General features: G+C 41.8%; 2 protein-coding genes across 2 annotated transcripts; both read right to left on the bottom strand.

Annotated features, from left to right (window-relative positions):
- Positions 1 to 728: 728 nt before the first annotated feature.
- On the bottom strand, positions 729 to 8288 carry LOC103357424 (GTP-binding protein REM 2-like). The gene is made up of 5 exons (XM_008281981.1): positions 8235 to 8288; positions 5195 to 5504; positions 4984 to 5057; positions 3357 to 3534; positions 729 to 1432 (listed from the first exon to the last, which is right to left on the bottom strand). The coding sequence occupies exons 1-5, from the start codon at positions 8286 to 8288 to the stop codon at positions 1140 to 1142; spliced, it is 909 nt and encodes a 302-aa protein (XP_008280203.1). The 3' UTR covers positions 729 to 1139.
- A 2858-nt stretch (positions 8289 to 11146) lies between these two features.
- Positions 11147 to 14342, bottom strand: nrl (neural retina leucine zipper). Its single transcript, XM_008281989.1, has 4 exons — positions 13725 to 14342; positions 13357 to 13644; positions 12094 to 12309; positions 11147 to 11320 (listed from the first exon to the last, which is right to left on the bottom strand). The coding sequence occupies exons 1-4, from the start codon at positions 14340 to 14342 to the stop codon at positions 11147 to 11149; spliced, it is 1296 nt and encodes a 431-aa protein (XP_008280211.1).
- Between the last annotated feature and the right edge of the window lie 12135 nt (positions 14343 to 26477).

Below are 26477 nucleotides of genomic sequence, written 5' to 3'. Positions count from 1 at the left end.
AAGGGAATGAGTCAGAATATCATGCCACCATTTTATTTTTTACTTCTATTATAGCACAGCTTTCCCTTTGATAACAAATGATGGGTATAATGACCTATGATGTGCTAAATCTTCGTTCACGTGTGGGTGGCAGTGGGAGGATGGAAGTGCTGAGGGTAGAGTGTGGTACAGATGAGTGCATGGAGGCTGATATCTGATATACATATATGTATTAAAAAGAAACAGCCTTTGCATTTTAATTTGGAGTTCAATTTGTATGCTTAAAAATAAAATGTACTGTGCACAAATCTAATGTCCAATCGGATATGCAACAGAAAGAGTAGAGGTATAGCCACAGAGTTGAGACGGACATAATGTGTAAGTCTCAGTGACTACAGGTTTCCTTGACAACAGTAGCATGGCAACAATCGCTCTATATACAATAATCTACCTTTCCTTCACTGCTCCTTCTCCTATCGCCATGCTGAGCTCCGTAAATCCAGTTTTTACCACTTTAATTCCTGTCTGCTGTTCTTCCGCTGCCATGGATACTACAATAGCTCAGAATAAATGAACACAATATGAATCATAAGCAAAGGCTAACCCGCTGATGAGTTGTGAATATGTGTGGTCATGACTTTATCCTGGGCTTGCACTGTTGTTTTAGTGTGATTACTGCTTTCCTCTTCAGGGTAGCAAGCGAACTGTGACGGCAAGTGTAATAACAGAGTCCAAGGTCAATATGAAGGGACTTTCTCAAGACTCAAAAAAGCAATTTATTTAGCTCTCAGAGCTGTGAGGGTGGCAGATAAGTATCACTACGACAGTTTATTTACATGTTTTCTACAATAGTATTTAATCTTCTTGTTTTCTGTGTTTGGTCTTGTGTACAAAATTTCTACATCACTCTATAGATAAACATCATTGCTAACTTTTTGTTGTGGTCGTTCTGCCTGTTTTCCACTGCTGGATGCGCATGATGGTCACTCACAACATTGTCCTGCTATTACTCGGCCACCTCCACACCTCCTCTGTCGCTCACATCCTCTTCTCTTGTCCAACTAATTGCTGCATCACACACTCTTGCTTCTCTTTGTTGGTATACTACATCACTTCCAGCTATCTCTGGTGAACAATCTAACCATCCTTACAGTGCACGATCACAGCGCCCCCAGGTCGTGGCACGAGCGGGACTTCTGCCTCAGGAACTTGCCCACTTCTCGCTCTCGCGGGTACCGGGGCACCAGGCTGGACAGGAAACGTTTGGCACGCGAGGTGATGCTTTCACGCTGGCCTCCTCCGCTCATGTCCTCCGCGCTGGACCCCGGGGGCCACGGAGGCAGACCCCTGGCTAGTCGCACCGCGCACTCCAGGAGCTCCGGTGTGCGGTGGTCCAGAGAGGCCGAGATCTCCAGGTAGAGGCAGTTATAGAGGGCGGCGCTGGACATGGCCTCTGAGGGAGGAGATGCAGAGGAGAAAGAGATCAGTGAAGGTATGTCACAGTACTTAAAGTGACAATCCTCTGTAGGGTTGTGGGAGGGGTGTCCATCCATCCATCCCTCCATCCATCCCTCCATCCATCCATCCATTATCTACAGACCGCTTAATCCTCACAAGGGTCGCGGGGAAGCTGGAGTCTATCCCAGCTGAATTGAGGCAAAGGCAGGGTTCAACTGTACAGGTCACCAGACAGAGGGACAACCAAGCACACTCACATTTACGCCTCGAGACAATTTAGAATCACCAGTTAACCTCAGCATGTCTTTGGACTGTGGGAGGAAGCCAAAGCACCCAGTAAAAAAATCCACAGGGAGACCATGCAAACTCTAAAGAGATAGACTTCAGACCAAGATTTTGATAATGTTTCGGTTAATTTTTCAGCCCAACCTAAAAAAAAACAACATATGACACTCTTTTAAATGTACTGCATGGCTGCATAGATACACATTTTGCATGCTATTTTAAATTCTGCATGATATTTTCCTTATTTTTCTTAAATTTCACAAATGCTTGAGCTACTGAATACCTCAAATTTCCCCAAAGCGGTGAATCTACCAGTCATAATCAAAACACAGCCTACTTCATTCAAAGTAAGTCATCTGCTGCCAGGCTACACTCTATATCATCTGGTGCTTGTATGTGGGGTTACAGGAGGACTCCTCCACTCCAAGATCCAATTACCCCTCAAAAGTAAGCTTTCCAAGTCTGTGATCTATAAAAGGTGACCAAAAGGTCAGGAGCAAGCCATTATTTCTTCATAATGAAAGCCATACTCTTTCATCATGGAAGGTGTTGAGGATGTCTGGACCAGAAGGGAACACCAGGTGATTACTTTCCAGGACTGCAAAACCCACTGGGGAGCTACAAGGAGCAGCTTATCAAGGAGTTTAGGTGATGAGGGAGGAGTGTTTTTCTTTTCTTTTCTAGACACCAAAACTGACATTCAGTATTTAGTGGAGCAACTTCAGTATGCTTTGATGCAAGCAACGACTGTTGGATAAGAAAGAGAAGGGAAACAAGTAAATCATGAAACGACAAGTTAGGTTAGATTTGTTTTTTTCTGTGCTCTTTGGATCTTTTCATGTGTTACTTTCTTTATACTTACATAGCACATGTTGTGTATTTTCAACCAGCTTGCCTGATGTTGTTGTTCAGATATAGGAGGAGTGCATGTCGGTTCCCCGGAGAGCCTCTGTAACCTGTGATTACCCCATGGAGTCATTTACATGGATCTTCGGTGAAACATAATTCCTCCATGAGCAGAGAAACTGTTAAATCAGTTTGATCTACGACAAGCTGCAGATATTTGTTGACCTCAGTTTCGCTCAAATGAGGTAAACACAGCAAAACTGTAAACGCTCCAGACTACTTTAAAAGAAATATTTTATTCAGCAGCTTCTTGCTTTGAATAGTTATCTCTCAGTTGGAACAGTTGTAGTTAGTTCAAATGTGAGAATTCTGTATTTACTTGTTTTCTCGTTAGTTTGTTGTGGTTCTTTGCTTACATTCTATTAAATCTGATCAAACCACAACAACACAGTCCTCATTAGCTGATGTTGTTCCTGGTAAATGTTTAATAAAAACAGCCAAAAACTGAGGAGAAATACTGTAACTGTGAAGGTGTGTGCTATATATGGGCCGTCACACAGCTTGCGTTTAAAACTGCATGAGTGTGGACAGCCAGCGAACGCTCTCCTGCTCCAACTGTAATTGTGTCTCCCCTCAAACTGCCATGAAGCGTGGCATTTACCTTAGTGTTTACTGACAGAGGGAGAAAGCTGAAAATGTCAACACCAACTGTGAGGATGAAAGCCGAAGGAAGCCATGAAAGAGGCGAGGCTAAAGGGGAAAGGGATGAAAATGGAGGTTGATCTCACCTTGAGAGGTGACCTCACGGGTGCGGACGAGGTCGCTCTTGTTGCCGACGAGGATGATTGGAGTTTGCGGCTGAGTCTCTCTCAGGAGAAGTCGGAGTTGAGCTGTGCGGTGGAAGCTCCGCCTGTCAGTCACCGAAAACACCAGGACACAAACCTCACACTGCAGAGCCGACAGGTCCTGAGGGACAGACAGAGGCGGAAGCACAAAGTGTTACAGCATGATCAATACTGTGACTTAGAACACACTGAAACCCTCTGCTGAGCTGTGAAATGTGAAAACACGCAAGTATGACTAGGACTCCTGGAGACTCGGTAATAGTCCATGGTTTCAAAATCTTTCCCCTAAAAAAACAGAAGAACAGCAGCAGTGCAGTTTGAAGAAACAGCAGACAATTCTCTCTGAGATTCCCTGTTTAGTGATAAATCAATACTGCAGCGAACACTAAGTGCTGAACACCTCCAATTCTTAGTCGGACACACATAGTCATCCTCAACAAGGAGACACAAATCTCCAAAAATAACATTTTCTTGAGTGAATCCTTTACAGGATGGACTAAACCTCAGCCTGTCTTTAGTAAGTGCTGCCATGGTCCATTGACTTTTCATTAAATTTTAATTAAGTCTACAACTAAGCACAGACCAAATGTTGCGCCCTAATGACACACGAGTGTTATACTGCAATTAAATAAGTAAATTCCTTATTCGGCAAACATTGCAGTGCCTCTCGCATCCAATAGCACAAAGAGTAACACATAAAAACCCCCATATCAAAAAAGACAGATTGTGTCAGAAGAGTGTGTCTTCTGTGTTTTCACACATCCACGTAAGTCAGAAACATTAATGCAGTCATTTGGCACATCGCTCTCTGTGGGCGACTCTCTCACTTGCTCACATCCACACACAGATGCCTCTGGACTGCACTCAAGGGAAAAGAGGGAAAAGTGTGCAAAACAACCTGATAATGAGCTTTCCTCAGGCAAACAGATGCAGATGCAGCAGATTTATTGTCCTCTTTTTGTCACAGCGTCTTCTCTGAGCTTGGCATCAATTTTTGTGAGAGTGGCCTGAAGTATAATAAACAATGCAACGTGCTCCAGATGTGCACAACATGCGACATGAACGTATTTTTTGTTTAACTTTCGGATGTTTTGCCTCTTTCATTTAACAATATACTGTTTCATCGCATTTTTTTATGTTATTATGTGGCTGTAATCGCAGCATGTCAGAGCATAGTGCACCCCACTTTCTGTACAATGCATTCTGACATTCGCTTAGGTTCAAATTTATGTTTGCGTGAACAAATACTGTCAGCTTTCTCTGCACACTCAGCGAGATATTCTGACGCTATGCCTGTTTCACCCGCTAATCTGCTAATACAGCAAAACACTACCCTCTGCAGCTTGCAAAGTTCTAAAAATTCAGTGAATCACAGTGCTAAAAATTGAAACTAATAATGCTGCATATTGGATGTCTTCTTAAAATAGTCCATGTTTTCAGCAGCCCCTATATACTAGTATATGTGCCACAGTGAAATGCAGCTGCCACACTGTCTACAGCTGCAGAGAGGGCTCAGTGGCCTAATGAGGGAGCAGGGAGAGCGAGAACGATGAAGTGTTGTTTGTCTCACCTGCCTCCAGTTGTCATAGATAATGATGGTGCTCTCCTCATCATCCACGGCGACTGTGCGTACATAACCTTCCCCTAAGGACAAGGAGAGCAGCAGTTAGGTCTCAGATGGGAGATGGGTGCTGTGATTTATTTACTGGCTGCTCACTGTGAAACGGCACTACGGGCTGTTTTTCTACTGCCTCAGTCCTCTCAGTCACACAGATCTGTACCGTCAGAATCCACAGACGCTGTCCTGTCCATGTCCCCGGCGAGGGCGATGGCCAGGGACGACTTCCCCACGCCGTTCTGCCCCAGCAGGGCGATCCTCAAAGGCCCGTCAGGCCTGCCCTCCACGGACACGGTGGGAGTGTCGTCCAAGGCAGGGCTGAAGCTGATGGGTGAAGCAGAAGGCCCAGCTGCCCCTGATGTCCAGTCGCAGTCATCGTGGACGGCCTCTTCTCGCCTGAGCAGGTGCTTAATTGGCAGAGGAGTGCTTCCCCTGCGAACTGTGGGTGTGCTGGACAGAGTCATGTTGTCGCACTGGAGGAAAGAAAAACAGATGAACAGTCTCATCATTATGTAACACTTAAAGCCACTCCGTCTTCAGATTTGGTGTTCCTCATGTTCCCAAAAAAGGCCCAAACTTGATCTGCATTGTGTGTGTGTGTGATGTGACTTCGGCTGTTTACTGCACTTTAGCGAAGGCATTCTAGCATTTAGTCATTTACAGTAACAGAGTTATTAAGTTTCAAACATTTCCTACTAATTCCCATAATGAGCAAAACACAGAAGACATTAGACACTTTCAATGAAGAGTAAGCTCACCTTTAAACCTACAATAACAGCTTCTTCCCCTCAGACACCAACACCGACATCACATTAAGTTATTAATGCAAACAGTGGCCTATTAACACAGGATGTCTAGAACAACTTAGAATTAATCTGGAGCCGTGTGTGTGTGCACTTTAAGGAATGTAATTTCAATATTCAGTCTCCTTTACGCTCTGCTTTTGGTCTCCATCATCACCTAAAGGGAAATATGCAGCCTTTTAGCACAGTTTTCAGTCTACACCATGTCGTTTAAAGGCTCTTTAGTTGTTTAGTCTGTTAGCCCATTTTATGAGTATACTCAGGGCAAAGTCTTCATAGGCAGCTCTCACTGCTTGGCAGCCACCAAGTGTTAGCAAGCATTTTGTGCTAACAAGCTAAATGAATAGTGAGAGCCATAACTGAATTCACCAACATTTTATTGGTCACCAAGACATAAAAACTGTATGTGCAGAACCACCACTCAAATCTGATTTTTTTTAAAAATGGAAAGGAAAAAGATTAAAATAAGGTTTCAAAAGCTGTTACATTGGTTGTCGCCATTACAAAGCAAACCATTGACTTTTTTGGGGGGGATGCAGGGACATGTGTGGTACAATGTTTGGCTTTACAGAATTCTCCCACAGATTCCCACTCAGGATTCTTTAAGTGGTGAGTTTCTTCTGATAGTGTCACATAGTTAACAATAGTTTTATTTATTTATTTATTTATTTCACTGAAAGTTATTTAATGATGAGCTTTGATTAACCCAAAAGGTGGCTTAAAAACGCTAAAATATTTTGTCCACTAAAGGATAAACTGGTTGGAGCTAATTTCCCACGCTGCGCTTCTGTGTCTACAAAAAAGCGTCCACGTCAGAATCCTTTTTATCAATTATTTGAACTTTCGAGAATGTTCGCGGTATCTTCATTACAACAAAAAGTAATTTTTTACAAAAAAACTCTTGTGTTAGCTCGCTGGGAATGTTTGCTAATACATAAGAGGTTCAAACTGGGTCCAGCTAGAAGCTAAACTGACATTTGGTGCTGAGCAGCGAGCATTGTTTTACTGTCTTTTTGCTGTGAACAGATACTGACGATGTACTGATGAGAGAGAAGCAAAACAAAACAGTCAAGTTGCAATGCAAATCAAAAACAATTTGCTAAATGATGCTGTAAAGTTCTGTTGAGCTGAAAGGAGAGACTCGCCTTTTAAAGAATCCAGAACAGAAATCTAGGAGAATAGCACAAGGCCAAAGACAATGATTGTATGGTACATGTAGTCAAGGTTAGAGTCCAGGCATCCATAAATAAAGACAATTTATGAAGTTGAGGGAAGCTAGAAGTTAGCAATAAGCTAGCTAGCTAGTTGATGATTTCCATGTTCTTGAGGAGATATTTCTAAAAAACTAAAAACAACAAATATAATAAAAAAATAAAAATAATACTTATGGTTAACATGCACATTTTTCTTTCTGTAATTCTAGAGTTAATGTTTTTATGGTTGTTATGTGCAATTTAACAAAACAGAGGAAATCTGTAAATAACAGTTTAACAAATGATTTACTATTTTTTAAAACCTTAATATATGTGATAGTTTTTCTTTCAAATGATGGTAAAGATTTGTAATGCTGATATGTAAAGCTACGATCTGTTTTTTACAAAATGGTAAACATGCTAATTATTACTTTCCCCCCCTGTGATGTTACTACTTAAAAAAAAACCAAAAACAAACAAAAAACATATAATTCAACAAAACATCTGAAAAAATCTGTAACATATAATTTTAGCAAATTATTTTACATTTTTAAATTCTCAATGTACAGAAATTTCCTTTAAAATAATTGTACAAATTTTAAATCTTGATATTATTTGTAATTTTGACTTGTCTTTATTGGTAAACTAATAGTAAAATTAATACTTTCTGTCTGTGATTTCACTAGTTGTAAAATAACTGTATTTTTGTTGATTTAAATTCAGTAAAAATGGTGTGACATTTGTAAAAAAAAAAAAAAAAAACAACCTAAAAAAATATTAAAAATGAGATTTTTGATGTGGACATTAATTACACTTTTGGCCTGTTTTTTGTTTGTTTGTTTGTTTTTCAAACATTTACAACATGTAAATTTAAATTCAATTAAATTGTTTCCCCTACAATTTCACAAAACAGGAAAAATTTATAAAATAACACAATAAATAATTAGTTGATTTTTTATATTTTATTTTATTTTTTGCAGTGCACAGAAAGTTTCGTTTAACATGTAGGGCTCAGGAAGTGACTCCAAGTCTAACTAGTAGTATGTTGTAATGCAGGACACCTCCACCCTGCACCACAACCACCTGCCTACACACACAAACACACAGTCAACAGAAATCATCAAACATCATCGCATCATCCCACAAACTCGTTGCCCCCAAATCTGATTGGCTAATTTTAAACACTGTCGCTCGTGCAGCTCCTTACCTTGGTCGCGTTCTCATCGTTGCTGAGCCTGTCTTCGGGCACATCTGTCGGCATCTGCAAACTGAAATCAAGCGATCGGGGGAAAAATGAGGAGTCCAGAAGAGAACAGAGAACAGCAGCAGCAGCAGCACCACCCCTCCTCACCCCCTTCCTCACCCCACTGACTTTATGAACCCGAGCCGGAGCGAGATCTCTCACCTGTCAGGTGGCTGTCGGCAACTACAAAGTAAGCACGGTCTCTCTCTCTCTCTCTCTCTCTCTCTCTCTCTCCTCCCTCCCTCGCGTCCTCTCTTCCTCCCTCGCTCTCCTGCACTCCCTCTCTTTCCCTCTCTCTCTCTATTCCTCTCTCTCTCTCTCTCTCTCTCTCTTCAGGTTAGGGCCCAGGTCCAGCTCTGCAGACCGTCATTCATCACCGCTCTCCAAATTGACTTGATGCGTAAAATCTCCCCCAAATCTTGCTTTTTTTTCTCTCTCTCTCTTTCCCCCCAGTTTTCAAAAGACAGTCACTCTCTTCACCACGCTGGACTCACGCTCTGCAGGTGTGTTGCTGCAAGTGCACGCAGCAGCTCAGTGATGAAAAGTGAAGCAGGGATGCAGGGATGCAGGCAGGAGAGACGCTCCTCTCGGTGTCACGAATCTCTCATTGACCCCTGGATGATGGAGGCTATGCAGAAAGCGGCCGCTAGGGGGCGGTGCAACACAACGCAAGCGCTTTCCTCAGTAATTGGCTTTGTTGGTGTGCACATCCTTGGGGGATATACGTTTAAAAAAAAAAAAAAAAAGCACCATTGGGGGGATATTCCAGAGGTGTGACAGCCCTCCTACCAGTTTACCAACTCTCTCATTCTGTCTTTCCTCTCTCGCCCACCCCTGTCGACGACACGTGTGACCTTTTCCTTGACATTTATCTTTTTTTTTTTTTTTTTTTTATGAAGTCTTTTTCCAGTACCCGGGAATCCAAGGAGTGTATTTGGACGTGTTTTCTGTCAGAATGTGAGCGTGGCCGTGAGCAGTGGTGCGTCCCTCCCACACAAAGCCACAATAGACTCCGGCAGTGAGCAGCCAGAGCGCTATTATAGCCCTAATCCTGCTCCTATTATACAGGCCAGAGAGAGAGCGAGAGACACAGAGAGGGAGGTAGAGCTGAAGATGAGGTCATCCCAAACAGTGCACACACCCAGGGTCACTGGCTCACTATAGAGGCGCACTGATAAAGAGAGGGATGGTGCAGGGGCTGCAGGAGGGTGGGAGACGCTCAGAGAGGTGAATGGACAGGAGATGGGGTCAAAACCTGAGCTCAAGGTGCACAAAAAAAAAACACACTGACATGTGACGGGGATGGTAAAGTACTTTGTTTATTTCATATGCATATGAAACCACACTACAACAGGAGCAGGAAACCACGATGATGGCCGTCGTTGGGTTTGTTTTTTGTAATAATGTTAATTCTAATCACAAGTGGATAAAAGAATAAACTGTAGGAAAGTAAAAATACACGCTAATGGAAATAAAACCAGTAAAATAATTAGAATCAGTACATAAATAAACAATAAATACTGAATAAATAAGTGAATAAATAAAAGAACAATTTATTTACCCTACACCCAAACAAAATAAATAGCTCTAATGCATGAACCCTGGCAATGATTTCATGGGACAGTTAAGAATGTGTCTCCATGAAGAGAGTTTTCTTTGTTTTTGCATTTTTATTTTTCCGTCCCTGGACCAGTTTTTTTTTCCTCCTGTTTGCATCGGTAGCCCACAGTACCCGAGTCCACAGTGACCAGCTCTGTGGTGCCGCATTAATGTGGTGATTGTCATAGAGAGGTGTTCAATCTGCCCCCAAAATAGCTTCTCTACGCTGGAGAACTGGACACAACCACACAAATCATGCCACACTCCTTTTTTTTTTTCTCGTTTTTTTTTCTCTTGTTTGCCTGCTGTGATGGGTTTCTTTGCTCTCTTTGCTTGAGTTAAGCACACTAACCAGCTCCACGTCTCTGTACGTAAAAACCCCTCGTCTGGAGAGCAAACAGCAAGTCTATTCTGTCACTGTTAACAGCCCCAAAGTCACCATTTCCAACTAGCAAAAGTAGATTTCTTTGCTAAAAACAAAAGAGCAATACCCCCCCTCAACTATTCCTTTAGCACAATCACTGGAAGATTCCCATGAAAAGGTATCCTTGTACATTCTTGAATCTATGATTATTCATCTTACAAAGAATAACAAGTCTTGGTGAGCTTAAACACTTTGGTAGGCAACTGTGAAATATTAGCTGGCAAATACTTAACTGCATGCCATGGATACTTTATCCAAGCCCATACCACTCCACATCCAGCACCACTGCACTATTCAGACCTCTGCAGCTTTAGCAGCTTATTGTAAAAAAAAAATAAAAACCTACAGTGAGCCTCAACCACTCATTTGGAGAGTACATTTGCAGATTGCATAGATAACATGCTCAGCAGTGTGATAGTTTCATTGCAAGATAAAGCGTTTTGGATCCATTTCATAGTTTGTTGCACCCGTATCACAAGCGGAGAGCTCTCGGCCAGTTTTTGTGCAACTATCATTCACAGTAAAGTAAATCGGCGAAGCGGCCTAGGGCTGAGTCTAAACCCTATGAATTAACAGTCAGTTCCCCTTCAAACGCTCAGGGGTGGTTTTTCACAGTTGTATCGCCCCTAAAAACGAAAAAGAAAAAAAAAAAAAGAACGCCTGCCAATGTCTCTCTTCCACTTTCTCTCTCACACACAAACACATGCGCACACACACACACACACACACGTACACATCCTTGTTTTCTTCCCCCAAGTCTGATTACTCATCATTGATTGCTCCGAGTTGGCTGGTTTTTTTTTTTTTTTTTTTTCTCTATCTTTCTTCTTCCTCCTCCTCCTGTGGGTTAAACTCAGAGGAAGTAGTCAGAGGGCGGGGAAGGTGGGTTGTTGGTGCGGGTCGGCGGGGCGTCGCCGCTGCTGCTGCCACCGGTACTGTGGTTTGTGCTGAGGAGCTTCTCGTAGCGAGCCTTGTAGGCGTCCCTCTCCCTCAGCACTCGAGTCAGCTCACACTGTAGCTGTTCCAACTGTGGAGAAGGAAGAAAATGAGAGGAGATGTTGGTTTGTTTGTGCTTTATTGAGCTGCAATGCAAAGATGTTCACTCAATAGTCATGGCAGGGATGTAAGATGAAGGAGTTTATATCAGACCCTGCTTTCTTCACCTCCTTTAAAGGTCCCATATTACACCTCTTTTTTTTATCAAATTAATGCAAAGTATCACATGTCTCCAGAAGGTGCATTTCAAACTCAGAGCACTCAGCCTATAGTAAGACTGGTTTTCACCCTGTTCCAAACAGACTGTTTCAGTGTCTGTAGCTATAAATCCAACTGAACTGCACCTCTTTCTGCATCTGTTCTCTTCAGTGATTGGTTGAGAGGAGCTCAAAGTAGGAAGAGTCACACAAGGACACACTTTGCGATTTACAGAAAAAGAATTCTATGATGCTCCTGGTTATTGCCTTGTTCTAAACCTACTCTTTCAGTGTCTGTAGCTTTAAATCCAACTGAACTGCCACTGCCTCCACTCCTTTCAGGGTGAGGGTGATCTATTCTGTTCAGTGATTGGCCGAGAGGAGCCCAAAGCAGGAGGAGCCGGTAGAGTAACCTGTTGTGACATCACAACAGGCTGCAAACGTGAACAGCTCAATTCAGAGACATGTTTTCTGATTTACTGAGAGAAAAAGAAACAAGGGAATGGTTGTGGGCCTCTAGACAAATGGAAAGCTGGATTTGACCTAATATGGCCTTATTAGAACCACAAACCTACATTAAAGCTGACTGATAGGACAGGGACTTTACCTGTTGTGTGAGCACGTGTTTCTCTGACTCCAGAGCGTGGCGGTGCTGTAAGCGCTTGTAGCGGCACGACTGGGCATAGCCGCGGTTCTTTAGCGTGCGGCGCTTCTGCTTCAGGCGCACCACCTCGTCCTTGCTCACCCCACGCAGGTGTCGGTTCAGCTCGCGCACCGACAGGCTCACCAGCTGCTCATCGGAGAAGCGCTCGTTCACCCCGCACTGCCGAGCAGATGGAGAAAACACACAGAGAGAATATGGTGTTTGTCAAATGGGCACCAGAGGACACACATTGGAAGTGATTGCAGTGTGTACAGATAAGAGGAGCGTGGACTGGATTCATTCCAGGATTCAGACTTTTATATCCATATATATTTATTTATACGTGTGTGACAGCCATGGTGTGGAGATGATGTGTCAAACTGAGTGTGTGTGGTGTGTGAAGCTCGTCTGTCTGTCTGTCAGGGGGCACATTTCGGCACCACATGTCCATAATCTGTCATGTAATCTGACTAAGTGTGGGTGACAGTTATCGGGATTACGCACAGCAATAATAGCAGATATTATCATAAGCTCACGCTGTGCTCCATATAGAGATCCACTCAGACATCTTGATCAACCAGAACACATTAGTTTTTTAACCTAATAAATTACATCCAGAAGCAAGCAGTCAAGTTATTATTAGCAAAACATAATGACGTTGTAACCAGAAATAAGAGTTTATTAAGGTATTCGTCAGCAACTTCGTCCCCTCCTGTGTGCAACTGTGCTATATGAAGAGATAATGAACTCGGAAATGCAGTTGTTAAAATATAAAATATGTCCTCATAGGTAAAGTTATAATTAATGACAAACACTGCACATTTAAAGACACCTAAAGATGCTCCCATATCTGATTAGAACTACATCACAGTGTTTTAAACTATGTATTCAATGTTCATCTATTCCTTGCAAATGCTAAATGGGGGGTTACCAAAGTGTAATACGTGTCTCCAAGACTTTGAAAGACAAAGATTCAACAATAACTTGTTGTTGCCATGTAGAGAGCAATCCCTAAAGTAATACTTGAGATAGACACAGACATTAATAACCGCGTTCTAATGTCCTTATCCTAATCCTTCACCGCACGATCCCTCTCTCCTTCCGCCTGGCCCTCTAATGCGACATGTGCCATCGTCTTCTCAGTCCACGTCTTTTACCTCGAGTATTTTCCCACAGGCTATTGAGTCCTGTTGATCGTCATGACAATGAGCCCTCTAATCTGTGTACCTGATTGACTTGTGGGTGGTGATGATGGTGATGGCTGCCATGCATGGGGTGGTGCGGGTGATGCTGATGGTGGTGATGCTGGTGGTGGTGAAGGCGGCCCTGGGGGCTGAGGGGCTGAGGGTAGGGGCCCGAAGCCGGGGCGCCGTTGGGGAGCGAGGGAGGGGCCGATGAGAGGAAGACGAGTGGGCGATGGCACATGTCGGCCGCCTTGGCGCAGGAGATGTCGGCCCCACTGTCGCTGCTGGAGTCACCCAGGTTGCTGCTCGAACTCTGAGAAAGACCTGGAAACTGCAGAGAGGAGGAGAGGCGGTCAGTTTGTTTCATGTAAAAGAGGAAAGAACCAGTGACTTGAGGGATGAGATTGTTACCTGTGAGCTGACAGCCGCAGCAGCCGAGTTCAGCAAAGCCTCCACAGCATCCTCACAGCCCAGGAAGCCATTGACAGGCCCCCTCTCTCGGTCCCCTCGCTCCGGAACTCCTCCCAAGGCTCCCAGCAGAGTGGCGGGCCCCGTCACCTCACCTCCAAACTGCTGCTGCAGCGCCGCCAGCCAGATCAGGTCCTCCAGCGAGGCCGGAGTGGGACCCTGAGGGCCGCCGTGGGCCGGGCTGCCCTCCACGTTCCCCTGAGAGCCGGAGCTGATGCCGGAGGTGAAGCTGTTGGATATGGAGATGGGGAAGGAGATGGAGGAGGAGGACGAGGAGAGGGAGGAGGAGCCCGAAGGAGGCGGGTGGGCGTCGCTGAGCGTCGGCGAAGGTGGCAGCGAGTTGTAAGGGCTGGAGCTCAAACTGGAGTCCTGCGGAGGGTGGCTGGTGTACGGAGAGCTGGAGGGGTCGTGGGGGAGGCCAGATTTGGGATACGAACACGGAGGGGGGAGCGGAGGAGTGTCTGATTTCACCTCAAACTTGAGGAGGTCAAAGTCGTTCAGGTACTCCATGGCCAGGGGGCTTGGGGGGAGAGACGGCATGGGGAGGGAGGGAGAGGACATGGTGGCTGCTGCTGCTGCTGCTGCTGCTGCTGCTGGGAGCTTCAACAGGGTTTTTCCGTGTGTCAGGATTGTTGGAAAGTCCACTCCTCTGCCTCAGTGCGGCTCATAGACGGCAGCAGCAGTGATGTCAGGAAGTCGACTGGTTGGCAAGTTCCCTCTGAGAGAAACTCTACGTCCCCTTGTCCTTGTCTGTGTTTCTTTTGTCCTGAAGAAACAAAGGAATGGAAAGGAAGGGTGTGGGATACAGGGGCAAGAGAAAAGGATGGCCAAGTCAATCAACCACTCATTTTGTGTTACATTTCATATCTGGCCCCCTCTACAAAGTTTATAAGTGGTTGTTGTATAGTAGGCCACAGACTTAGCAGGACATTGTCAGATTCACGATGAAGAGAAACTTAATCATACAGCGTAGTGCAGCTCAATAATGATAGATAACTGATGAACCGATAATGAAACTGAACAAGTAGTGAGAAAAATAAAGTCACATTAAAAAGGAACGGTTCAAAGAAGAGACAGAACGTGATCATAAAATAATAAAAACTAGATCGTTACATTAAAAGACAATGAATAGCAATACAATGAAATAATAAAAACTGGATTAAAAACTTGATAAAACAGACACAGAATTAGAAAAAAAATAGAATGAAATCCGACAACTTGTCAGTGCTTCCACTTTACCCACAATGCAACCTGACAGCCCACCAGGTCCGACTGAGATTTAGGAGTGTTACAATAGCGGTGCCTTAAGCTCTCAGCCTCCAGCAGAGATGAGCATGCGGCTGCAGAGGTATAGAATAAGCTCACGTGTTTCTAATGCCTCATCTATTGATTTTTTTTGTTTTCATTTCACATTCACATTTCATTTCATTTCTAACCTCGCCTCCTATGATGTCACTTGAGGACATTTTTATCTCACTTTACACAGCTCCCTCCTTACTTTTTTTTTTTCAAGTAGGAGTCTCTAAGAGCTTTGACTCAACTTATGTATATATCAGAAAGCTCCTTGAAATTAACTGTTTGACTGCTAAAATACATTTGCAGTCACACTGGGGGAAAAAAAGAAAGAAGTGTTTAAAAAATACCAGAAAATATGGGAAGTACAGTAATTTCCCATACTTAAAATACCTTTTCTAGCCTTAACTTTTCTGGATTTTTGATGTTTATTAAAGATATTTGCACGTTTGACAAATATATGTATAATTAGATAGTTCAAATGAGAAATGATGTACATGTACCAATGTCTATAGATATGAAAAAATGCTTAAAACACATTTATTCAACATGTTTGTCGTGCAAACTTCTGTAATTATACAAGATAGTTGTTCTTTTTGTGTTAGTTGTCACTAATTGTATCTAGTTTCATTCTTAGTCTTTCAATTTAACATTTTCAACTATTAAATAAAAAGGAAAAATGCATGAGGTTATAGTTTGAACAATGAATTTTCAAAGTATTTTTGTATGAAAAAGTTTTTTCTTTAAAAAAATCTTATCTTTAAAATTCTGTTTACTCACAGTTACAGGTTCTTAATCTTATTAATAAGTCCATTAAAAACTTTACAACCTGAAAATTGTTCCCATTGTTCTCGCTGATCTGTGAAACATTAGTAAATGAGTTATTAACCATCAATAAAACCACTTAATGCAGTTTTGCAAACTTGTCTTTGAAAGCAGTTTCTATTTCTGATTTCTTACACGTTTCCATTTTGTAAGTTTGAGATCTTTTTGCTGCTCAGGTTCCAAAACTCAGTTTGTAAAACATTGTACCATAAACGTCTCGAGCAAAAGGTCAGTCTGACTTTGTTGATCATGAAGTTAGTCTGTGTGAGGCAGGCCTTGTTTGTGTGTTATATTAAGACACTAATCTATAGCACATCCTCCCCCCCCTCTGCCCACTATCTTAATACACACATGTATGGACTATAAACGCTGGCACGCTCACATACACATGCACGTTTACTGATGTATACTTGCCTAAAATGTATGTAGACAATCAGAAGTTTAAGGCTCCACCAAACTTTAACATTTGTGCACGTTCAACAGGTGCATTTAACGGTTTAAAATCATGATTCTCACTTTGCCTCTTTTTACCAAGTAAAGCAAGACATCATCTCTAAACTTTCTAAATGAAGGAGTTTGTCATTCTGTAAGTGAAAACAAAAGTCAAATGCTTTTTTTAATAAATGGCCTCTTTTGCCCTTTCAGATGTATTTCTACATGTCTATGCTGAAATAATTACAGTTTATCTCCCTAATGGACTCACACACAATAGATATAACACATAATATTTCCAGAAACATCTGCTCGCTGGACACATAACCGACTGATGCACAAGAATTTAAATGGCTTAATCATTTTTGACAGAAAGATCCACAAGTCTCAGAGACCAAATCCAATTATCAAGAAGTTCAGGCTTTAATCCAGAGCCAGAGACCTTCTAGGATTGATTGAAATGGGCTTTTATGCAGTTGAAATTTATATATATTTTGTTAAAGAAACTAATTTACTGATTGAAATGTTAAAGCTTGTTCTTTTTTATGCCTTTATAGCAGATTCAACATCCAAAAAAAGTCATTGTTTTGAAGAAACTCTGTGATGAGGTTAAAGGCTATACATTAAAATGATCAAATGTGTTCTTTACGATGCTTTTATAGCAGATCCAACATCAAAAACTTTGTTTTAAATGAAAGTGACATGAAAATAGAGCGTAGAACAACTTCTTTGGGGCGACAAATGAGTTAAACATGAACCCAACAAGTTAAAACACTGAGACAGAGCTGAACAGACTGAAAGTATCCCTTCATTATATCAGTGAAAATATTTCCAACGCACGCCACAATGGTAACTTCATCAAAGAAAGCTGTGGAAGAGCAAAGCTGCTTCGTCCACCGCTGATGACAGGCCTTCAGATATAATAGTTATTATGATTAAAACGTACACCTAATTAAAAAAAAATCCACCTTTGACTAGTGGCTCTGCGGCACAGCTCATTAGTTTTGCCCCCCGTGGCTCAAAATGGATTGTAAAAGAAAGCAAACAGTGACGGGGCTCCATGGAGGCCTCAATCTGGCTCCGGACCAGAGTCGGGGCAAAAAACACACACATGAGAGAAAAAAGTAGAATGAAAGGCGGCAGAGATAAAGGCAACGACACGAGATGACAGCCAAACAAAGTGAATGAAATGATCTTACCGTCGGTCATAGAGATGAAGGATGGTTACGAGCTCTTTTCAACATCCCCACCAAACACACACACACAAATAATCGACTGACTGGGCTGACTGACACGTTTGGAGAGAGACACAGAGGAAACACAGAGTGTGTGTGTGTGTGTATGTGTGTGTATGTGTGTGTGTGTGCATGTGTGCGCATGTGAGTGTGTATAGCACTCTGTCACTGAGTGCCACTGCCCCCTTTCTTTCTTTCCCCTCTGCTGCAAATCCCTGTTCGCAACAATCCCCTCCTCTCTCTCTCTCTCTCTCTCTCTCTCTCTCTCTCTCTCTGTCTCTCTCTCCACATCCCTCCATCATGGTTCACAGGCATGTTCACACTACTTCTCTCTTTTTCTCTCTGATGTCTGTCTTTCTTTATTTCTGCTTCTTGTTTGGTGTCTTTCTGTCACACACCTACACATTCCCATCTCTCTCCCTGTGATGCCTTCAAAACAACAAGAAACACACTCATTCATAGGTATTTGTACCAAATCGAGTGTATCTTAGTCAAAATGTGCCATTTTCCCCACACTCAGCTCACATTTAGCTTGACATAGAGAAAAGTTTCCACACTCATCACTGAGTTAAACTTAGTCTTGGCCGTTGTATTGGACTGTAGAATCTGTGCTGCCTCACAGTGGACACTCACAGCGACTGAACTGAAACCCAGCGAAGGAGCAGCTTTGATTTAACTGCTGCAGAAGTCACAGCGAGCCAGATTTAAGTTAGAAAATTATTATTCAATTTAAATTCTCTGTGATATGTCCACAAATGTATAAACACACAAATCCTGTATTGGTTTTTAACTCGATCTAATTCCCATACAGTTGATGTGAATGTTTCACTGCAGTAGGCCGTAGGAAAATGCAATTGTCGACTTCATTTAATTTTTTTGAGAAACACAGATTAAACAGATAGAACCACTGACAACACATCGGCAAGACATGTCTATGAAGTCTTTTGAAACCACGTGACTAGGTTTAAAAAATGTGCCAAAGCAGTGGAATTAAACTCCAAACTGTCCACATGACCTGTTAGCAGTGATGGAAATGAAGTTGAGCTGCAACAATTATTCCAACAGTTTTCAACTCCTGTTTTGCTCATCATCTAATCAATTGTAGTAATAAAACATGAAAAAGTCACACTTTTCTGGTTCCAGTCTCTTAAATTGGAGTGTTTTCTGATTTTTTAACTCCTGTATATGTTTGGATTGTGGACAAAAAGACATCTAAGCATATTATCTTGGCCTTTTTTGAAAAACTGGTTGTTATTTTTCATCATTTTCTGACATTTTGTGGATCAAACAACTAACCAATAAATTAGGAACATGATCAACAGATGTACTCAGTTACTGCTCTGATGTACTCGAGTGTTTTCACTTTGTGCTACTTTGTTCTACTTCACTACATTTCCCAGAGAAGTACTGTGGAATTATTACCACTTGTAATCTATATTTATTTAACAGCTGTAGTTACATTTCAAATAAGGGTTTTGCCTTCAAAACTCAGCAGCGGCTTTATTCGGTACAAAACTAGTGTAATCCAAGACAACAGCTCGGCCATAAATTTGACTTTTTGAAAGCTTCTGCGTTTCCAGTCATGCATCTTAATGGGGTGGATAAATAAATACACCACCCACTATGTGCCTCAAGACTGAAAACAAAGTAGAATCATCATCTGTTTGACAGCATCAACGAAAAACTGAACATGTAGAAGCCTCGTGAGAATCAAATGTATGCAGAAGCAGAGCTGTTGTGTTGCATTGCATTGGCTCCCTAATAAAGTGGTCACTGGGTGAATGATGAGTTTATAAAACTTTGAAGGTGCTGCATACAGCTGGTTGCACAAGAAAACAATGCAACATGAAGAAATAACATCCAATAATACAATGTGACCTTAATAATATGATGTTGTGATATTAGTGTTTCTCTATAATGAACATTTTAACTTCTGATACCTTTTGCTTAAATAATATTTTCTATATACATTTTTTTCCCCTGATTTTTTTTAGACATAATGGCACAATGCTTTTAATTCAGTGAGGATGTGCATATTTCCTGCAGCACCGACCAGATGTGAACAAGTGCAAAGATGTTATGAATTCCTTCCAAATGAATGATTTATTTACGAGTTATCACAAATGTAGGATTTTAACAAAGAATCTGAGGGATCAGACTGCGTCGACCCATTAGCACCACCTATATAAAAAATGACATGGATTTTTTCTTTAAGACAAACAAAAACAAAAAAGGGTCTAATTTATACTTTGCCTACACGACACTGTGTCCTTACATATACCTGGATCCTCATTGAATTTGTGGTATCACTGAAATGAATATCTTCATTGTTGATTGTTCTGTTGATTGTTCTGTCAATGAATCAACTAGTTATCTGTTTATTAAAATGTCTGAAAATTAGTGTTTCTCAAAACTCAAGGGGACATGATTTGTTGTTTTTGTCACAACCCAAAGACATTCAGTTTACTGTCAAGGAATTAAAGAAACCAGAAAAATACATTAAAATGTAAGAAGCAACAATCAGAGACTTTTGACTTTTTTTTTTCTTAAGAAATTACTCAATCTAATTAATTAATCAGCAAAATATTTGACAATTTAATGGTTGACACCTAATAGATTAATTGTTGCAGCTCCACATAAATGACTGAATTGCAGCAGTCTCAGTAACTTTTCTGTTTTCGGCTTCTAAGTCTCCAGCATTGACGGGACAGACCAAAACATTACAAAGATTTTATGCTTGTTGGGAATTAACGCTCCCCGTGTCTCCACACCGTCCTGCTTCTTGTAGTCAGGCTCAAAATCTGCAAATTAATTCTGTGTTTTTTTCCGAGCCATTTAAGTCGGCCGAGCGGAGAAATGCATAACAAGCATTTCTCAATGCTCCTTAAAAGCTAAACTTGTTAATCCCGAGTCTCTCTGTGTCTTAATAGTGTCTCGTTAAGGAATCAGTGAGTTAATAGTGGCTCTGCAAATCTGATTTGGACAGTAAACAAAACCTTTAAGGCCAAGCAGACGTGCTGACTCATGGAAAAAAAGCACAAGACTCATGAGCACAAGTTTAATATTTTTAAGTTTAAGGCATGTTTGACAAAAAAATAGGATGTTGAATGAGGAGAGAAGATTCTGAGGGATAAGTAAAACGACACAGCTATTGGATGCAAACATTCAAATGAGAATTTAAAAAACACCTTTTAACAGTTTTTGTTCTCTTCTTTCAGTTTCCTCTGTTCTGTTTTAACCTCTCTATCTGTCCATCGTTTGTGTTTCCGGGGAAAGCTTAGCCGCTAAACCAACAGGGCCTCCCGTGAGGGTGAGGGACAAAGAGAGGGGGGAGACACAGAGGAACTTACCTCATGCTTCATGGCAAACACACCATCACCCTTCCTGCATCGCATCCTGCAGCGTCTCGGTGCTCCTCACATTCAGGTGAATTACAGCCTGGAAAGCGACTGCTCCTCTGCAGCCTCGTGTACGGAGGAGTATTTAAGTAATTAGGCCATTTTAAGGATCCAGCACTGTGATTAACGTAATGGGTGGAGGGAGTAGTGTTTGTGTTCTGATTGAACCCTATTGTTACTCTCAATTTCCGCCCATGCACTTAAAAAGTCCGTGTTCTCATGAGTAGAGCTTTTGAGCAGCAAGTTGTTGGCAGAATCTTCTTGCCTCCTGGTGTCCTGCGTTTACAGGAAACAAGAAGAAAATCTTAGACGCTGCTGCTGACAGCCACGAATTAGTTCGGCACACAGTCATAGATTCTGCAGGGGACACGTTCCCCTCAATATTTAGCTCTCCGAACATTACCAGTAGACACAATCATACAGACACATGCAGAAAAGGCACAAATTAGTGGATAAAAGTTCACGAGACTGCAGGAAAATACCACCAGAATAACTGATCTGTCCAACCAACAGGCAGTTAAAGCCATGGCTGAGCGTTTCGAGCTGTCTCAGAAACACAGATTGAAACTTTTGACCTTTCATAACAGCGATATAATGAACCAGCTATCAGCTAGTAGTTTGTGACTTTTTGTATCAATATTCTTCTTCAGGATCAGTTATCGGTGTGAACAAGTATGGCTTTAGTACTCCAATATATTTATCTTAACAGTGCGTAAAGAATGAAAAAATAGACACAGTTTGCATTACTTTACACAAATGTTTAAAAAAATCTGCTTTGATTTATTTTTCACAATCATTTTTTTCCCTGAAGAGAGACAAGCTGTCTGTCTCCACTTGTTTCCAGTGCCTAAGCTAAGCTAAGCTAAGCTAAGCTAAGCTAATCCATTTTTTTTCCATCAATCTTTTTTTTTGACTTAAACTTTGACAATGTTGCTGCATATTAGCACATTTGTGACAATCTTCTGGCTAACTTTGTGGAAAACACATGACAAACACTTTTAATTCTGTTTCCACTGTGAATCTAATGAGACTCTGCTGGAGTCTACAAACTAGCGACAAACACCGTCCAACTTGTTACAACAATTTTTGGCGAACTCATCGACCACAAGTTTGCCATAAATCTGCTGCACACATTTAGCTTTTTACAGGTCTCATCTAACTCTCACAAGGAGAATGTCTTCACAAAATCCAACATTTTTTAGGGTCCTTGCACTGACAGTGAACAGTATTTTTATAAGGAGCCCAACAAATGAAACCCCAGATCTGTGTGGATAGATCCCATCAGATGGTGTCTGCATGTTCTCCCTGTGTGAGGTTTCAGTGAGTGATCTGGCTTCAGTCAAGACATGCTGAGGTTAATTGGTAAATCTAAATTGGACGTAGGTGTATTGGCTGACAGTCTGTCCTGGTTGCATCCTGCCTTCGCCCTAAGTCAGCTGGGATGCCCTCCACCCCTCCCCCGCGACCCTACAGAGGATAAGAAGTGTGCAGAAAATTGATGGATTGATTGATGTTTTGGTGATTTGGAACTGAGCCTTTAAGCTTGAGCATCTTCTTCTGTTGCCCAAAACCCCCTGAATAAGAGGTTGACCCCTCCGTCACCTTGTTAACCCGGTTTCATATCCTTTCGCGTTTATCCTCTGAGAGGCTCTAAAGGCCAAGTGGGGTCAAGAGACATGAGCTGCTGAAGTGAGAGAAACTCAGGATGACGAGCACCGGTGAGCGTTTCTTGGGGGGCAAAATAGATAAAACTTGAGCGTAGTTGGTTTTGGACCTGAAGAAGGAGACATGTAGCACAGGGTGCAGACAGAGGACAGGAGGAATGAGAGAGTGACAGAGCTGAGGACAGGCAGGACTGGACTGTTTGGACAGATGGTGTGAGGTGGAGGCCTGCAGGGTCCCACTAACTCGGCCTTATCCCACAGATACATGTCCTAATCCCAACTAACTCTGCGACAAGCAGCAGGCTTACACGTCTCACCTCGCGAGGGGCCTCCTCCCTCCCTCCGTCTCCTTCACTCTTTACGCTCACACAGACACAGAAATGTTTTAGTAGTTCGGTTTAACCCGTTTCATCCACCGTGATTGGCCACAAATGACAATGAGGCATAAAAGGGTTGCAAAAAATACTGACAGACAACAACTTTAAAGTTCACTTGTAAAATCAGACAAAAAAAATTTTAAAAAATCATCAAGCATAAAGTTTTGTCCAGGTTTAGAGATGTCTCCAAAACTGTAGAGGTCATGGAGATTTTGATTGTAGCTGCTCAAGGAATGAGAAATATGAATAATGTGTCATTTGTTTTAAACAATCCTTTAATTTAGTGATAAATTCTGTCAGAATAAGCAGCTACAAGGAGAATTTACACAATGTAAAACTTCAGACCAGCACACATTGTTCACGGCAGACATTTTGCCTCAATAATATTTGTTGTCATTATTATTGTAAAAATGGCCAATTTATGATCAGTATCAGATGTTCCACAGATGAGTGACAGATAAAGATCTGAATTGAGAAAAACAGCTAAGCCAGCACTGTAATGAAGTATCCTGTAAAATTACAGTGTTTAACTTAAAAAATAATGTTTAAGTTGTATTTTCACAAGAAAAAGTCATAGATTTACCACAAACAACTTGAAAAATAGTTGTTTTTTGTTTGGACCACATTGTTTCATTTTGCAAGTTTGAATCGACCTCATTACAAACCAGATGCCAGCTGGTAAACACTGAATGCAGCATGGGATGGACCTGATGATCTGCTGTCTTGTGCTCTTGTCTTCAACAAATCCTATTGTAGCTGCCTGTGAAAAAAAAAACGATATTGTTGCATGTGTCCTTACATTTCAATTCAGTAAATCAACTCGTAACTATGCCGCGAACTTTAATCTCAGAAAATATCGCACTTTTTGTCGTTTTTTAAATGTACAAGTTCCATTTCAGAAAAAGATTTTTCCCTCTCAGAATATTAAGCCCCTTGTCTGCCCCCCCTAAAAAAAATACAAACATGCTTCATTATAAATTTAATTTAATTTAATTGTGTAGAATGGCTCTAATATGCTGCTTTAGTTATGCAGTTATAGTTATTACTTATAACATTAATAATGTTCAAGTTTTCATGTGAGCAGAGCGCTGCAACTTAAGCAGCTGAATAGTATTCGACCATCACTAACTTTATTAAATATATGATCAGCTTTTACCTTCACACAGAAATGATGTGACCTGAGAGAGGACACAGAGTTGAAGCTGAGAAAAAAAAGTTTAAAGTTTGAGGGCTCTTTGGCAAATTGCATAACAGATAAAAACTTAATTTCATGCCTTTTTAGGCTGATTATTAATCAATGTCACATTGCATAAAACCTAAAAACAGATTTAGCCGCTGCACTCTATGTTTAGACAGTCTAATGAAGGATCCAGAAATAAAACGTGTCCTTGTTCCCTCTTTTCCTGCCTTTTCCATTTGAACTAATGATTTATCTTTAAAAAAATATATTTTCATTTCAAGGTGCTTAACCATGACAAATTAAAAACACTGGATCCAGAGGATGCAGGAACTGAACTTATTGCTGCTCTGCTGAGGTTTTAGCAGGACTACTTTATCTAGTGTTACTTTTTTCTTCATTATGATGTAAAATTGAGCTTTTTTTCCTTTTTTTTTTTTGTTGGACCAATAACTCAGTTTTTAAGATGTGAAGGCTTTTAATCATTAAATCAGTTTCAGTGAAGACATCCTTAAATGACCCAGCTTCAATTACTACAATGTGTTGTGTTTAGCATGCTGTTTGTATCCAAAAATGACAAATATGTAACATTATTCATGACAAGATAAGGTGGAAGTCAGATTCAGATCCCTCCAGTATGCAGTCGGTGTGTATGAGCTTTCTGATCTTGTCATCATTTCTCAGCAAGAACCATTGGAACATCCATCCATTACCTATACACCGCTTAATCCTCACTAGGCCTGGACAGGTCGCCAGTCTATCACAGGTCTACACTTAGAGACAGACAACCAAGCACACTCACATTCACACCTACGGACAATTTAGAATCAGCAGTTAACTTCAACATGTTTTTGGACTGTGTGGGAGGAAGCTGGAGAACCCGGAGAGAACCCACGCTGCACGGGGAGAACATGCAAACTCCACGCAGAAACAGCGACCTTCTTGCTGCGAGTCAACAGTACTACCAACTGCGCCACCTTGCAGCCCGTTGGAACAATTCCGGCTTAAAGTCTTCTGAGCATTCAGTGTGTGACTTGAAACATTGCTGTAATATCAGCAGGACGCCTCGTGGCTCTGGGATTTCTTTCCCATATGACTGAATTCTAACAGAGTTTAATCAGAAAACAAACGCCTGCACGCTGTGAAAGCCTCCGTTATGATCCGACCCACGATGCTTCACTCTCTTCGGCGAAAAAAACAACCCAGTAAAAAAAATATTCTACATTTGCAACCACCTCGAGGAACATTGTTTATGATTGAACTTCCTTCTCTTGGCTGCTCTAATCTCAGTGTTTTTGTAACTGCCACCTAATCCATCGCTTCAACTGTTAAGCTTTAAATTGCCCGTTTGAGTCTTAACTCGGCCTTGTGTACCTACAAGATTACACATTTCATACCTCCTAAGCTATTTACTGTCTTTTATTGATTTCCATGCCAGACCATCTTACTGGTGTCAGCCTTGTTTGTGTGTCTGTGTGGCCACGAGTGTGTTTACTCATGTTGTCCACATGTGGGGTCTCGTTGTTAGTGGACTTATCAGGCTAGTCATGGGATTAGAGCTGATTCTCCCCCTGAAACTAGTGTCAGATTAACAGATACCCATGCTCATGTAAACCGTCTGTAATGTACACATAAGCTGTCGGTCCCCCTGCTATTACCTCACCCACTGCAGCCTCACCCGTCCATCCCCACCTCACTTATGATCATATCACTTCTGTTTATACACTCGTGAGCTCCTGCTGCAGGCGGAGGAGGAGGGGAGGGGGGGAGAAGTTGGACATTTAGATGCTTAATCTTAACACTTTAGGGACGTTTGTCATGACACAGCCTATAATTTGTTGGGAAAATGATAGATAACAACACGCTTGAACGCACTTCACTCTGGCTGGCATCATAATTAGTCACTTACAGCATTAGTAAAAGCCCGCACGAGTGGCACGACCATCTTTTTAATTCATTTACAGGCGGCGGGAATGACGGATCTGCTGCTGGAAGGCCACGCCGCGCAAACTCATGTCAACACCGAAGCAAACATGAAGCATGAGACGACTTTAATCTTAAAAAAAAACAAAACAGATGAGCAGAGATGGTGGCAGCAGACTGAGACGGTGGTCAGGGAGGATGAGGAGGAGGAAGAGAGGGATGAACGGATTACGGTGGTCAATACTTTGGCTCCTCTCCCAGACTGAGAGATGACACTAAATCTGTTAATTCATTCCCCCTCCATGCCCCTCCTTCTTTGCTCGCTCACGTAGTTTGTTCTGATTCTTCTCCGCCGTCCTAACGCAGGAGCTC

This window comes from Stegastes partitus, unplaced genomic scaffold (genome assembly GCF_000690725.1).
Source record: "Stegastes partitus isolate 25-593 unplaced genomic scaffold, Stegastes_partitus-1.0.2 Scaffold253, whole genome shotgun sequence".
NCBI lineage: Eukaryota > Metazoa > Chordata > Actinopteri > Pomacentridae > Stegastes > Stegastes partitus.
This window is presented reverse-complemented; position numbering and strand designations above follow the sequence as displayed.